This window comes from Nomascus leucogenys, chromosome 11, assembly GCF_006542625.1.
Source record: "Nomascus leucogenys isolate Asia chromosome 11, Asia_NLE_v1, whole genome shotgun sequence".
NCBI lineage: Eukaryota > Metazoa > Chordata > Mammalia > Primates > Hylobatidae > Nomascus > Nomascus leucogenys.
The window spans coordinates 45320392-45336777 of NC_044391.1; the positions used below are offsets into that span (position 1 = coordinate 45320392).

General features: G+C 49.6%; 1 protein-coding gene across 2 annotated transcripts in view; it reads right to left on the bottom strand.

Moving 5' to 3' along the window:
• The window catches only part of SIPA1L3 (signal induced proliferation associated 1 like 3), a 290990-nt gene that overhangs the window by 73965 nt on the left and 200639 nt on the right, over window positions 1–16386 (bottom strand). For both annotated transcript variants that reach the window (XM_030822249.1, XM_030822250.1), the window contains exons 9-10: window positions 11508–12084; window positions 2148–2422 (exon numbers count right to left, since the gene is read on the bottom strand). In XM_030822249.1, the coding sequence (XP_030678109.1) occupies window positions 2148–2422; window positions 11508–12084 (852 nt within the window). The remainder of the gene's footprint in view (window positions 1–2147; window positions 2423–11507; window positions 12085–16386) is intronic.

A 16386-nucleotide genomic window follows, 5' to 3' on the forward strand; every position in this document is an offset into this window, starting at 1 on the left:
AATTGCTGTTGGCTGGGCACAGTGTTAACTCCAGCACTTTGGGAGGCCGAGGTGCGTGGATCACGAGGTCAAGAGATTGAGACCATCCTGGACAACATGGTGAAACCCTGTGTCTACTAAAAATACAAAAATTAGCTGAGCGTGGTGGCACGTGCCTGTAGTCCAAGCTACTTGGCAGGCTGAGGCAGGAGAATTGCTTGAACCCGGGAGGCAGAGGTTGCAGTGAGCCGAGATCACGCCAATGCACTCCAGCCTGGCAATAGAGCGAGACTCTATCTCAAAAAAAAAAAAAAAAAAAAAAAAAAAAAAAAGGAAAGAAAAAGAAATACTGTTAAGGCCAGGTGTGGTGGCACAAGCCTGTAATCCTGTCACTTTGGGAGGCCAAGGCAGGTGGATCACTTGAGGTCAGGAGTTTGAGACCAGCCTGGCCAACATGGGGAAACTCTGTCTTCTACCAAAAAATACAAAAATTAACTGGGCATAGTGGCACATGTCTGTAGTTCCAGCTACTCGGGAGGCTGAGGCTAAGGCAGGAGAATCGCTTGAACTGGGAGGTGGAGGTTGCACTGAGCCGAGATGGTGCCACTGCACTCCAGCCTGGGCAACAGAGTGAGATTCCATCTCAAAAAAAATAAAAAACAAACAAACAAAAACAAGAAATACATGAAATTACTGTTAAATTTGTTAGGTGTAATTTTTAAAAAAGGTCTTTATTGTATAGAGGCACATTCCAGGATCTGGAATTGTTTTAGATAATCTAAGGTGACAGGCAGGGCAGGAAGAAGTTAGGGAGATAATAAAACAAAAAACAAAAAGCTGGCCGCATGTTGGTAAGTGCCCAGAGGGCTCAGTATACTTTTGCTCCCCCCAGTCGGATATTTCCTTTTATTTCTTTTTAACTTTGGTGGGTACATAGTAGGCATATATATTTATGGGGTATATGATATGTTTTGATACTTGTAATACACTTTATGTTTGAGATGTTCCATTAAAAAATGAAACAAACAGCCTAGGGAGGCTCAGCCCTTTGGGAGGCTGAGGCGGGTAGATCACCTGAGGTCAGGAATTCAAGACCAGTCTGGGCCACATAGTGAAACCCCGTCTCTACTAAAAATACAAAAATTAGCTGGGCGTGCTGGCACACGCCTGTAGTCCCAGCTACTCAGGAGGCTGAGGTAGGAGAATCGCTTGAACCCGGGAGATGGAGGTTGCAGTGAGTTGAGATCACGCCACTGCACTTCAGCCTGGGCGACAGAGCGAGACTCCATCTAAAAACACAAAAAAACAAAAACAACAAAAGAAAAAAAACAAAATAAATAAGTCACCTACCTGCTTCCCACTGAGCGTGGAATAAAACCCAAGCTTCTCTCATGGTCCATGAAGCCCACACCGCCTGCCTGGTCACCTCTCCGTCCTTTGCTCTCAGCTCTTACTCCTGCTCGCTCTGCACCAGCCACACGGGCCTCCCCATACTCCAGGAACGCACCACCCATGTACACTGGGGAGGCTGTGCCCTGGCCAGCTCCTGTCTGGAGCCCGCTGGCCAGAAAACCACATGGCTGCCTCCCTGTGGAGCCTCCCGGAGTCTTCTTTGCCTGCCTTGTAAGCAGCTCTCCCACCGTGCTGCAGCCCCTTCGTTACTCTGCTTTAATTTCCTTCTGAGACTTAGCACTACCTGATCCTGCATGACACACCTATTTCTTCACAGCCTGTCTTTCCCTGTGGAACACAAACCGCAAGGGAGCAGGCACTTTGTTGTCGTCACTTTGAACAGAGCTTGCACACAGTAGGGGCTCAATAAACACATTCTGAACAAATGAATGAAGTGTGGGGGGCCCACAGGCAAGCGACTATTAACATTGTATGCTTCATGTAGAAAACGGGAAAAATGAGGCTCTCCCCTCACAGGGCAACTGTAGAGATTAAATGCAATCATGCACATATGAAGGGCTAAACCAGTAACTGACATACAGTAAGCGCTCCGTAGATGTGCCCTCCCCCTCCTGTCACCGTTGCCACTATTCCTGCCTAGAAGGGCCTGCCTATCCCCCCTCTATTGGGACCTCAAGTGACAGTGCCAGGGAGGTCTCATACCAGCGATCTGGGAGCTGCCACCCACCACCCGGCTGAAAGGCAGAGGCCCTTACCTCCGGGGCGTGCCGTCCTCGAAAGGCGGGATGATGACCACCTTCACAGTGACAGAGGTGCGCAGCAGGTCGATCATCTGGTCGTGGGTCAATGTGACCACGGCCACCTTGCAGATCTCCACCAGTCGGCTGCCCTGCCGGAGGCCGGCCTGCCAGGCGAATCCGTAGTCCTCGACCTCGGCCACCGTGCCGTCGTACTTCACATGGAAGCCCAGCTGCCCGAGCCCGTTCCGCCGCAGAGTCATGTCCACCGTCTCCCAGCCATTGGTCATCACCTGCAGGCCACAGGCAGGATCGAGCCTCAGAAGCTGCTTGGGTCAGCTCCTCTGGAAGACCCCTGGTCATGTTCCCCGCTTTGAAGCCAAAAACCTGCCTATTCCCATCTATTAATACCTTCCTGGGCGATGGCAGGGGACCCGCAGGGGGAACACGCACCCGGTCCCAGCCCGGCTTCCTGATTTCTGGAGGAGAAATGTGGATATGCGACCCTGTGGCTTCCAACCTTGCAGAGACCACGGCAGTCATGAGCTATGGCTCCAAAGGCCCCGGCCTCCCTCCTTCCTGGGGTCAGTGGGATTGCACTTCTTGGCTCCCTTGTGGTTGGGTGGGGCCCTGGAACTTGTTTTGGCCAATGAGTTTCGAGTGGCCCTGGCATGTCCTCTGGGCTGTGGTATTTATTTTATCATTTTATTATTTATTTATTTTTTAGACAGAGACTTGCTCTGTCGCCCAGGCTGAAGTGCAGCGGCATGATCTCAGCTCACAGCAATGTCTGCCTCCTGGGTTCAAGCGATTCTCCTGCCTCAGCCTCCCGAGTAGCTGGGGATTACAAGCGTGTGCTACCACGCCTGGCTAATTTTTGTATTTTTAGTAGAGATGGGGTTTTGCCATATTGGCCAGGCTGGTCTCGAACTCCTGACCTCAGGTGATCCACCCGCCTCGGCCTCCCAAAGTACTGGAATTACAGGCGAGAGCCACCACACCCGGCCAAACCTGCTTTAAGCCACTAATACTGTATCCTGACTGACACAATGACTCTAACCAAAATACGCAAGGAAGCAGCAGACCAGAAGTACTGGGACCTTTTCTAGGTTGGGAACTCACATTATATTCTTTTACTTCATGACACCATTCTTTTTTTTCTTTGAGACAGAGTCTCGTTCTGTCGCCCAGGCTGAAGTGCAGTGGCGTGATCTCGGCTCACTGCAACCTCTGCCTCCCGGGTTCAAGAGAGTATCCTGCCTCAGCCTCCCGACTACCAGGGATTACAGGCATGCGCCACCATGCCCGGCTAGTTTTTTGTATTTTTAGTAGAGATGGGGTTTCACCATATTGGTCAGGCTGGCCTCGAACTCCTGACCTCGTGATCTGCCCACCTCGGCCTCCCAAAGTGCTGGGATTACAGGCATGAGCCACCACTCCCGGCCTCATGACACCATTCTTGGAGGAAGAAACCCTTTCCCCATCTCCTCCTCAGACCTTCCCCCAACATGGAGCTGACCATACCATGCAGGGCCTGGCCTCCAGGACTCCCTGCTTCACTGGGTGAGATATTCCCCTGGATAATGTGTTACCATAAGATCCGAGGACCCACTGAATAGAACCCTGCCCCCTCCCCCCAGCATGCTATTAGGTGATCCCCTCCTCTTCTTGGGATAAAAACAAGATGAACGTAACCAGCCGTGGCTATTAAGCAAGTTGTCAAGAATGCCTGCCCTTTCCTAAAACTGCGTTTTGGAAAGGTAACAGGGAATGGCTTACATTTCCTGTGAGAAGTCATCCCCTGGCTAGAAATGATGCTATGTAACGTACCTATCAGAATGCCGGCTTTCATACTTTTCTCACCACCACTTGAAGAAAGGAATAATTTTTTTTTTTTTTTTTTTTTTTTTTTTTTTGAGATGGAGTCTTGCTGTCACCCAGGCTGGAGTGCAGTGGCCTGATCTCAGTTCACTGTCACCTCCGCCTCCCAGGTTCAAGCAATTCTCCTGTCTCAGCCTCCTGAGTAGGTGGGATTATAGGCATTTGCCACCACATCCAGCTAATTTTGGTATTTTTAGTAGAGATGGGGTTTTACTGTGTTGGCCAGGCTGGTCTCGAACTCCTGACCTCAAGTGATCCACCAGTCTCGGCCTCCCAAAGTGCTGGGATTACAGGCGTGAGCCACTGCGCCCGGCCAAGAAAAGGAATAATTTCATGTCACAAACTACTCTACACATTCGTGTTTTACACACACGCCCACAGACACAAATATTCCTTGCAATTCAAATCCGTCAGATTCTTGAGTGTGGATAGCAAGAAATAAGCGTTTGGATGGTAAAGTACTTACCTGAAAATGTCACTGAATCTGTCTGGTTCCTGATTTGGATGGCGAGAATTTGGAAAGTGGGGGAAACATGTATGACCAAAACAATGCTTTATAAAATAGTCTTATCTTTACTCACTGAGGTGCACTGTGACACTTATTCTTTCCCATCCTATTACTATGGCAGAACCCTCATGAAGGGGATCAGTGCCCATATAAAAGAGGCCTGACGTGGTGGTGTACGCCTGTAATCCCAGCTACTTGGGGGGCTGACACAGGAGAATCGCTTGAACTCAGGAGGCAGAGGTTGCAGTGAGCCGAGATCATGCTACTGCACTCCAGCCTGGGCGACAGAGCGAGACTGTCTCAAAAAAAAAAAAAAGAGGCCCAAGGAACTTGTTCACCTCTTCCACCATGACAGCAAGAAGGTGCCATTCGTGAAGTTGAAAGGGGCCCTCACCAGATACAGAACCTGCAGGTGCCTTTATCTTGGACTTCCTGGCCTCCGGAACTGCGAAGAAATAAATTGCTCTTGCTTATAAGCTACTCCATCTAAGCTATGCTGTTATATTCAGGCTAAGTGGACGAAGACATCTAACCTTTAACATTGTTGCAACTCAGGCTGAGTGCAGTGCCTCAAGCCTGTAATCTCAGCACTTTTCGGAGGCCAAGGCAGGAGGATTGCTTGAGCCCAGGAGTTCAAGATGAGCCTGGGCAATATAGCAAGACTTCATCTCTACTAAAAATTAAATAAAAAAAATTAGCTGAGCATGGTGGCATAGGCTTGCAGTCCCAGCTACTTGGGAGGCTGAGGTTGGAGGCAGGCTTGAGCCCACGAGAGAGACACTGTAGTGAGCGATGATTGTGCCACTGTACTCCAGCCGGGGTGACACCAAGACCTTGTCTTTAAAAATTAAAGTTAAAATAAAAAATAAAAAAATTTACATCTCTGTGATTGATTTTATAGCCCATTCATGGGTGACAATGTGTTTATTTGACAATAAGGAATTATCGTTAATTTTTTATTTTATGTATGATGGCTATGTTATGTTTTAAGAGTTGTATCTTTTAGAAATAAATATTGAAAAGTTTACAGATGAAATGATAGGATGTCTAGGATTTGCTTCAAAATAATTGGGAAAGACAGGGAGGGAAAAAAGAAACAAGATCAGCCATGGGTCAGTAACTGTTGGAGATGGTAATGAAGACTGGGGTTCTCTCTTTTTTTTTTTTTTTTTGAGACGGAGTTTCACTCTTGTTGCCCAGGCTGGAGTGCAATGGCACAATCTTGGCTCACTGCAACCTCCGCTTCCTGGGTTCAAGCAATTCTCCTGCCTCAGCCTCCCGAGGAGCTGGGATTACAGGCATATGCCACCACGCCCAGCAAATTTTGTATTTTTAGTAGAGACGGGGTTTCTCCATGTTGGTCAGGCTGGTCTCGAACTCCTGACCTCTGGTGATCCAACTGCCTTGGCCTCCCAAAGTGCTGGGATTACAGGTGTGAGCCACTGCAGCCGGCCAAGACTGGGGTTCTTATATGATTCCCTTTGCTTTGGTGTATGCTTGCAATTTTCTATAATTAAAAAGTAAAATTGGGCTGGGCACAGTGGCTCATGCCTGCAGTTCCAGCACTTTGGGAGGCTGAGGTGGGCAGATCACCTGAGGTCAGGAGTTCAAGACCAGCCTGGGCAACATGGTGAAACCCCGTCTCTACTAAAAAAATACAAAATTAGCTGGGCATGGTGGTGCACATCTGTAATCCCAGGCTGAGGCAGGAGAATCGCTTGAACCGGGGAGGCAGAGGTTGCAGTGAGCTGAGATTGCACCACGGCACTCCAGCCCAGGCAACAGAGCGAGACTCTGTCTTAAAGAAAAAAAAAAGAATTGTCTTGGGCCTCACATGAAATACACTAACACTAATAATAGCTGATAAGCTTTAAAAAAAATCACAAAAAAACTCATAATGTTTTCAGAAACTTTATGAATCTGTGTTGGGTGCCATTCAAAGCTATCTTGGGCTGCAGGCTGGACAAGCTTGCTCTAAATGTTAAACTTTGTTAACTAACTAAATACATCTGGGACTGTATCCAACCTGTGGATTTGAGACCTTCTCCTTGTCTGATTTAGCACCGTCCGATAGGTTCTCCTGGCATCCTCACACCCCCCTTTTAAGCTCTTGGCACTTGAATTGCGTGGTTTTTTTTTTTTTTTTTTTGAGACGGAGTCTCACTCTGTCGCCAGGCTGGAGTGCTGGAGTGCAGTGGCGCAATCTCGGCTCACTGCAACCTCTGCCTCCTGGGTTCACGCCATTCTCCTGCCTCAGCCTCCTGAGTAGCTGGGACTACAGGCGCCCGCCACCACACCTGGCTAATTTTTTCGTATTTTTAGTAGAGATGGGGTTTCACCATGTTGGCCAGGATGGTCTCGATCTCTTGACCTTGTGATCCAACCGCCTCGGCCTTCCAAAGTGCTGGGATTACAGGCGTGCGCCACTGCGCTCGGCCGAATTGCGTGTTTAATATCTGTCCCAGAGAGGAGCCCCATGAAAGTAGGCCTGGGTCTGTTATGGTCATCACTATGTCCCAGCACTGGCCAGCCCAAGGCCAGGCGCATAATAACACTCATTCAATTAACCAGTGATGGGATACCATTAGTTCAGGATGTCTGGGGCAGTTGAGTCAGCCTGCAGGGAGAGTGTGGAATCTGTACCCTGTGGGTGCTTCACAAAGAGAGAGACTCACTGTCATGAGTCATTCCAAAACGGGCCTGCCCCTCCATGGGAGATGGCTTATGTCACCATTCCCTGGCCCACTGATTCCCCAGCAGGCTCTGGGGCATTGAGACTGGGGGTGGGGGTGGGGGTATGGCTGTGGAAATGTGCTCTAAAAGGACTCCGCCAACCGTAGGCACGGGGGTGGGCGTGGGACAGAGTGGCACAGTGAGGATGTGGGTAAAACATGTCACCTGGCATGGTGCCTGGCATGGTCCCTGCTCAAGAAACGTGAGCTGCTGTCAAGATTAGGGGAGGTGGAGTAGCCTAGCGTTTAAGAACCCAGGCTTGGCTGGGCATGGTGGCTCAGGCCTGTAATCCTAGCACTTTGGGAGGCCAGGGAGGGTGGATCACTTGAGGCCAGGAGATCGAGACCAGCCTGGCCAACATGGCAAACCCCATCTCTATTAAAAATGCAAAAATTAGCTGGGCATGGTGGCGGGCGCCTGTAGTCCCAGCTACTTGGGGGGCTGAGACAGGAGAAATGCTTGAACCTGGGAGGTGGAGGTTGCAGTGAGCCAAGATCGCTCTGCTGCACTCCAGCGTGGGGACAGAGCAAGACTCCATCTCAAAAAACAAAACAAAACAAAAAACCCCAAAACCCAGGCTCTTCGGGCTCTGGGCAAGTCAAGGTATCTCTGGGCCTCAGTTTCCTCATCTGTGAAGTGAGGACCTCATCAGGCTTTTGTGAGCAAGAGATGCAAAACCACCCAAGGTGCTGAGCAGGGTCTGACGCAGAGCTGGCGACCATTCGATGCTCGCTATTGCAGCCACTATAGCGTACGATGCATTCGTGCCCACACTCGGTTCCTGCTCACTCAGCGGCTACTGTGCACCAGATGCTGGCCCAGGTGCTGAGGACACGGCAGTGAACAGATAACACACAGTGCATGGCAGACGGTGGTTAAGCAGGCAAAGCGGGGGAATGTGCTCCAAGCCAGGGGAGGGGGTGTGCAATCTTAGATAACGAGGCCTCACTGACAAGGCGACATGTGACCAAAGGCCTGTAGGAGGAAAGGCAGCGAGCCATGTGGTGATCAGAGAAGTGTTCCAGCGAGAGGCACAGGCGGTACAAAGGCCCTGAGGCTGGATGCCGCCCTAGCATGCGCATGAAACCCCAGAGGTCTGCATGGCTGGGGCAGAGAGGGCAAAGTGACATGAGGTCAGAGAAGTCAACAGGGAGTCAGGTCACACCCGGCCTCATGGGCTTCCGTAAGGACTGAGGCTTTAACCTAGAGTGACCTGAGGGTTTAAGCAGAGAGGTGATGTGATTGCTCTCACTACCACATCGAGAACAGGCCACAGAGAAGCAAGGGCAGGGGCAAGAAGGACCAGAAAGAACACCACCAAAAGTGTCCAGGAGAGACCAGGGTGGCTCACGCCAGGGTGAGGGCTGTGGGAGAGGTGGCTGGCTTCTGCCTACGGAAGTGGAGCTGACGAATGTGGGCATGAGAGAGAGTGGAGCCCAGGCTGATGCCAAGGCTCTGACATCCGCAAATGGAGGGATGGAGTCGACCTTTTTTTCCCTAAAACCTTATTTGAGTAGACGACTTCTACTTTACAAAGTCAGGAAACCTCTGAGAGGGGTGGGGAGGAACACAGGAGTTTGCTTTTGTTTGTTTTTTTTGAGACAGAGTTTTGCTCTGTCACCCAGGTTGGAGTGCAGTGGCTCACTCTCAGCTCACTGCAACCTCTGCCTCTCGGGTTCAAGCAATTCTTTTCCCTCGGCCTCCCGAGTAGCTGGGATTACAGGTGTGTGCCACCACGCCTGGCTAATTTTTGTATTTTTAGTAGAGATGGGGTTTTATCATGTTGGCCAGGCTGGTCTTGAACCCCTCACCTGAAATAATCCATCCACCTCGGCCTCCCCAAGTGCTGGGATTACAGGTGTGAGCCACCGTGCCTGGCCACTTTTTCATTTTTTTTTTGAGTCTGGGTCTCTCTCTGTTGCCGAGGTTGGAGTGCAGTGGCACGATCACAGCTCACTGCAGCCTCAAACTCCTGGGCTCAAGTGATCATCCCACTCAGCCTCCTGAATAGTTGAGGCCACAAGTGTGCACCACCATGCCCAGCTTATTTATTTATTTGTTTGTTTATTTATTTGTTTATCTATCTATCTATTTATTTATTTATTTATTTATTTATTTATTTATTTTGAGACGGAGTCTCGCTCTGTCGCCCAGGCTGGAGTGCAATGGCACGGTCTCGGCTCACTGCACTCCGCCTCCCAGGTTCATGCCATTCTCCTGCCTCAGCCTCATTACAGGCACCCGCTACCATGCCTGGCTAATTTTTGTATTTTTAGTAGAGACAGGGTTTCACTGTGTTAGCCAGGATGGTCTCAATCTCCTGACCTTGTGATCCGGCCACCTCAGCCTCCCAAAGTGCTGGGATTACAGGCGTGAGCCACCATGCCCAGCCTATTTTTTGTTTTTATTTTTTGAGACAGAGTCTAGCACTGTCACCCAGGCTGGAGCGCAGTGGCATGATCTCAGCTCACTGCAAGCTCTGCCTTCCAGGTTCACACCATTCTCCTACCTCAGCCTCCTGAGTAGCTGGGACTACAGGCGCCCACCACCACGCCCGGCTAATTTTTTTGTATTTTTGGTAGAGACGGGGTTTCACCGTATTAGTCAGGATGGTCTTGATCTCCTGACCTCGTGATCCACCCGCCTCGGCTAATTTGTTTTTTGATTTCTTTTTAGAAACAGCAACTCACTATATTGCCCAGGCTGGTCTCAAACTCCTGGGCTCAAGCAATCCTTTCTCCTCGGCCTCCCAAAGTGTCGAGATTATAGGCATGAGCCACTGCACCCAGCAATGCAGAATGATTCTTGTTCCTGCTTTTCTTTTTTTTTTTTTTTTTCTTGAGACGGAGTCTCGCTCTGTGGCCCAGGCTGGAGTGCAGTGGTACAATCTCGGCTCACTGCAAGCTCCGCCTCCCGGGTTCAAGCAATTCTCCTGCCTCAGCCTCTCTGAGTAGCTGGGACTACAGGTGCCCGCCACCACGCCCGGCTAATTTTTTTGTATTTTTAGTAGAGACGGGGTTTCACCGTGGTCTCGATCTCCTGACCTCGTGATCCGCCCGCCTCGGCCTCCCAAAGTGCTGGGATTACAAGCGTGAGCCACCGTGCCCGGCCTCTTGTTCCTGCTTTTCAGATGAAGAAACTGAATCACAAAGAAGCTAAATAACTTGGCTCGAGGTCATGCAGCTGGTAAGTGGCAGTGCTGGGACTTGAAGCCAGGCCTTCTGACTAGATCTTGTGCTCTGAACTGCCGTGTTATGTGCTATCTCTATTTAGCACACATGGCACGCCGTTCTGCCAAACCCACTGCAGAGGCAAATCACTGACCACAGTGTTTTTTCTTGTGGAGCTTAGATTGGGCCTGAGTACTTCTCAGCACAATGCTTCAGGCAGACAGCAGCTAAGCTGTCACCAATCTGCCACTCTTGGTTTGTCCACGAGGGGTTTAGGGGAAGATTTCTACCTAGACTGTGAGTCTTTGTCTTTTAATAGGGCAAGTTAAACCTTCACATTTACTGTAATTACTAACATGGAACTCATTCCTGCCATATAATTTTATGTTCCTTTGTGCTTTCTTGTATTTTTTCCTCCTCTCACCTCTGCCCTATCCTTTAATGGTTTGGACATTTTTCATTCTATTTTAATTATTTTAGAAAGTACTCTTATACTTTTTTTTTTTTTGAGACAGGGTCTCATACTGTTGCCCAGGCTGAAGTGCAGTGGCGTGACCTCAGCTCACTGTGGCCTCAACCTCTTGGGCTCAAACAATCCTCCCACCTCAGCCTCCCGAGTAGCTGGGACCACAGGCATGCATCACCATGCTTCGCTAATTTTCTTGTTTTTTTTTTGCAGACAGAGTCTCACTATGGTTACCCAGGTTGGTCTGGGAATTCCTGGGCTCAAGCGATCCACCACCTCAGCCTCCTAAAGTGCTGAGATTACAGGCATGAGCCATGGCGACTGGCCTACATTTTTCCTTAAGCTTAAACTTATACTTTCTATCAATGTCCAAGGTTAATAAGTATCTCTTGTCTTTCCAAGGTAATAGCATGAAGATCCTTAGATCTCTGGCACAAACCTTCCAGAGGAAGAACCTAGCTGCAGAAACCCCAAGATGTCTAGTTTGTCAGTGACAACTGTGATTCTCTCCGGGCCAGTGCGTGTCTTAGCCTAACTGACTGGGCTAGGGAAGTATTTCAGTGGTTCCTGAGGCCGAAACCATACAAATCGCCGCCCTATCACCAGGCTCTCTCCCTTACCTTCAGTCTCTGCACGATCTCCCTTATGTCCTCCACAGAACCCTCTGTCGCCTGTAGGAAGATGTGGTCCCCTCGTCCATAGAAGATTTTGAGTGTGGAGGAGTCTGGAGTCCAGCCAATGACATCCCCGCAGTAGCAGTTGAACACTACCTCCTTGGTGCGTAGGTCCAGGAGCACCACAAACTCATTGGAAATTCCCAAGATGCAGTCGATTTCCACCCCTTGGGCATAGTCCTGGGCTGCCACCCTCCAGGTGATGGCCCCTGCGCTGTGCTGCTCAGCGCCAGCCCGTGCTTTTGTCTTTTCCTTCTTCTTGGAGGTCAGGGAGATGAGGTTGAATTTGCCGGTGGAGTCGATGGGGGTGTTGGAGACACAGTTTTCGGCGAGGTCCTTGAGATACTCCTGGCGGGTCCTGGTGGCCATGGTGTGGAACTTGTCGGACTTGTGCGCGGCGTTCTCAGCGTTAATCACCTTGGCCAGCAAGAAGTCTCTGAAGACGTCGGATTTGCGGAATGTGGTTCCACTGGGGATGGGGGGGCCGAAAGGAGGAGCGTCTTTGGATCGGGTCACAGCCATACTGTGGAGGGAGAGATTATTTAGATGGTGGGAAGAAAGGCACTAAGACACTTTAGAGAGAAAATGTTTGATAAAAAAAGAGGAATAGAGTTTTTTGTTTGTTTTGTTTTATCGAGACAGGTCTCACTCTGTCACCCAGGCTGGAGTGCAATGGTGCAATCATAGCGCACTGCAGCTTTGACCTCCTGTCCTCAAGCAATCCTCCTGCCTCAGCCTCCCAAGTAGCTGGGACTACAGGCTTACACCACCATGGGCCCAGCCAATTTTGTTTACTTTGTAGAGACGAGGTCTTACTATGTTGCCCAGGCTAGTCTCAAACTCCTGGGCTCAAGCCATCCTACCTCCTGGGCTTCCCAAAATGTTGGGATTACAGTTGTGAGCCACCACACCCCACACCCGGCCAAACGCCGTTTCCTTCTGAAGAATGAAAGTCCACGTCTAATTAGTAAGTTGTTGGCTAACCAGATTCGAAATCTAATAAAAAGTCGGCTGGGCACAGTGGCTCATACCTGTAATCCCAGCACTTTGGGAGGCTGAGGTGGGCAGATCACCTGAGGTCAGGAGTTCGAGACCAGCCTGACCAATATGGTAAAACCCTGTCTCTACTAAAAATACAAAAATTAGCTAGGCGTAGTGGTGGGTGCCTGTAGTCCCAGCTACTTGGGAGGCTGAGACAGGAGAACGGCATGAACCTGGGAGGCGGAGATTGCAGTGAGCCAAGATGGCGCCATTGCACTCCAGCCTGGGGGATAGATCCAGACTATGTCTCAAAAAAAAAAAAAAAGTGTTAGGGCACATACACATTTTCTATAAAGCAGATGTCTGAACATCCTCTGACATCAAAGGGTAATTCCCCAAGGACTGTTCATTTATTCCTGTTTTAAATACACATAGACCATGTGGCAGATCTCACAGTTTGGCAAAAACCTACTCCCTCAGGGCAGTGGCGCAATCTCGGCTCACGGCAACCTCCGTCTCCTGGGTTCAAGCAATTCTCCTGTCTCAGCCTCCCGAGTAGCTGGGATTACAGGCGCCCACCACCACGCCTGGCTAATTTTGTATTTTTAGTAGAGACAGAGTTTCTCCATGTTGGTCAGGTTGATCTCAAACTCCCGACCTCAGGTGATATGCCCGCCTTGGCCTCCCAAAGTGCTGGGATTACAGGCGTGAGCCATCGCACCTGGCCTAAAGTTTACTTTTAAATTAAAAGATTTAAATTGGGGAAGATATTTAAAAAAAAAAATCCACTGCCTCCTCTCCACCTTCGTAGGCAGGCACACCCCACGGATCTTGGTCACGTGACTTGATTTGGCCAATGGCTTCCAAGTTAAAGGCTTGAAGTGTGTGTGTGTTGGGGTAGGGGGATTGCCTCCTAAGCACCTGCCATCACTGTGGGATGAACAGACCCCAGGTAGTCTATTGGTCCCAGAAGATGAGGGACCTCTGGAGCAGACCTGGAACCAAGTCCAGCCAGACTCCAGCAGACCCGCAGATGTGTGAGCCAGAAAGAAACGTTAATGTCTGTCGGTGAGCTCTGGGGTGGTTTGTTATACGGCTTTATTGCAGGAATAGCTGACTGATGTAGAATGTTTACGAGTTTTAGTTCTTTTGAACACTTGTGTATACCTTGTAAGTCATCTTAACAAAGGTTATTTTGAAAATTCATTGCATTCCTCTGGTAGATGCTGAGGTTTAAAGAAGAAAAAAAAATAAATAAAGGAAGTTCATTGTAACAGGAAGTTAGAATGGAACTCTTCCTATTTCGGTTTTGATGGAGGCGCTATCAAAATCTGACAGCAACTCAGGAGAGCGTAAAGAGAAAATGAGGCTGGGTGTGGTGGCACAGGCCTGTAGTCCCAGCTACTCGGGAGGCTGAGGCAGGAGAATCACTTGAATCTAGGAGGCAGAGGTTGCAGTGAGCCAAGAATGCGCCACTGCACTCCAGGCTGGGCGACAGAGAGAGACACCGTGTCAAAAAGAAAAAAAAGAGAAAATGATCTGAAAACTCTGTTCCCCCAAGCTTTTATACCACATCTCCCACTGTTTAAACTATGGAGAGAGAAAAGGAACTTGTGGAGAAAGCTAGTGGGTGAGCCCCATTCTCTCCCTACCCCACCTCCAGCAGGAGGGATCCCCTAGGTAATGCTTTTTTTTTTTTTTTTTTTTTCTGAGATGGAGTGTCACTCTAGCTCAGGCTGGAGTACAATGGCACAATCTCGGCTCACCACAACCTCTGCCTCCCAGGGTCAAGCAATTCTCCTGCCTCATCCTCCCAAGTAGCTGGGATTACAGGCACCTGCTACCACGCCTGGCTAATTTTGTATTTTTAGTAGAGACAGGGTTTCACCATGTTGCTCAGGCTGGTCTTGAACTACTGATCTCAAGTGATCTACCCGCACTGGCCTCTCAAAGTGCTGGGATTACAGGCATGAACTACCGCGCCCAGGGTGATCCTTATAGCAGCAAGGGGACTGGGATCTGTCTCCTGCCTGTGCAGGAAGCCCCTGAAGAGCCCGGCGAGCAGCCAGCCAGCTCCAGCCACAGTCCACATGGCACTTCCCTACCTCCCTTTTCCTCCCTACACTCCAACCCTGGATGGGTCAGAACCTGGCAGTGAGCAGGGCTGGGAGGAGGAGAAGTGCAAGGTGCAGAAGCAGGAGAGGTAATCAGGCTCTCCACCCATCGAGGCTTCTGGGCAGAAGGAGCCCTGAGCCTGGACAGGGAGAAGATCTGTTGATGAGTCACATTAGGAGATTTGATGAGTATCTTGGATGTGATGCTCTGATGACCAAATTAAATAGAGGCTCAGTGGCCTTTGGGCAGATTATTGCTAAAAGTGCACAAAAAGGTCAAGGCACCTGCCAGAATATTCACCCAGGGCAGGTGAGTTATGTTCTTCATGTTTATTATTATTATTTTTTGAGATGGAGCCTCGCTTTGTCACCCAGGCTGGAGTGCAGTGGCGTGATCTCAGCTCACTGCAGCCTCCACCTCTCGGGTTCAATCAATTCTCCTGCCTCAGTCTCTGGGGTAACTAGGATTACAGGCGCGCACTGCCATGCCTGGCTAATTTTTGTATTTTTGGTAGAGATGGGGTTTCACTATGTTGGCCAGGCTGGTCTTGAATTCCTGGCCTCAAGTGATCTGCCCGCCTTGGCTTCCCAAAGTGCTGGCATTACAGGTGTGAGCCACCGCACCCAGCCTGTTCTTTATGTTTCTTTCTTTTTTCTATTATTATTATTATTATTATTATTTTTATTTATTTTTTTTTTTTGAGACACAGTCTTGCTGCTCTGTTGCCCTGGCTAGATTGCAGTGGCGCGATCTCGGCTCACTGCAACCTCCGCCTCCTGGGTTCAAGCATCTTGGGCTCAAGCGATTCTCCTGCCTCAGCCTCCTGAGTAGCTGGGATTGCAGGCGTGTAATCCCCACACCTGGCTAATTTTTGTATTTTTAGTAGAGACAGGGTTTCACCATGTTGGTCAGGCTGGTCTTGAACTCCTGACCTCATGATCTGCCCGCCTCGGACTTCCAAAGTGCTGGGATTACAAGTGTGAGCCACCATGCCCGGTCTCTTCATGTTTCTTAATGGCACAGGGTGATGCAATAAGTTAACTATGCTTTCCTAAAAATGTATGGTATTTTCATCCTTGATTAAAACCTCTATTTGTCAGTACAGTGTCAAGACAGAATTCCTACTGTTTCTCTTCCATCTGTAGGATAATTTAAAAAAATAGAGATTATGGATTAAAAACACTCCATGAAACTCCAAGCCAAAGTCATGCTTGCCCAGGTTTTGTTGATTCCCTCCCCTTACCCTCAACTCTTGACAAGGGCAACAGTGCAACACTCATCCATTTGTTTGACAAGCATTTCCTGGACTCTATGCTCTTAGGCATTGGGGATAACGTGGTCCCTGCCTTCCCAGAGCTTCTAGTCCAGCAGGAGGGACATACCAAATCAACACACAGAGATAAACTCATAAAGATGAGGAAAGGGAACAGGGCGTGTTATGACAGAACTAGAGAAAGACCTGATTTGGACAGGGAGAATCTGGGAGGGCCTCTCTGAGCACGTGACGATGAAACTGGGATCTAAGGGCTGAGTGGACCCAGAGGAAGAGCTGGGGGAGAGTGCTGCAGCCAGGGGGTGCAGCACAGGTAGCAGCCGACTAGCAAAAGCCAGGGTGGGCACGGCCCGGAAGGCAAGAAGCAGGAGGCCATGAGGTCACCAGGGGCAAGCCCACACGGGGCCCTGGTGGGTTAGCACTCCTATCCTTACCATGGGAGCAGGCTACCATTTA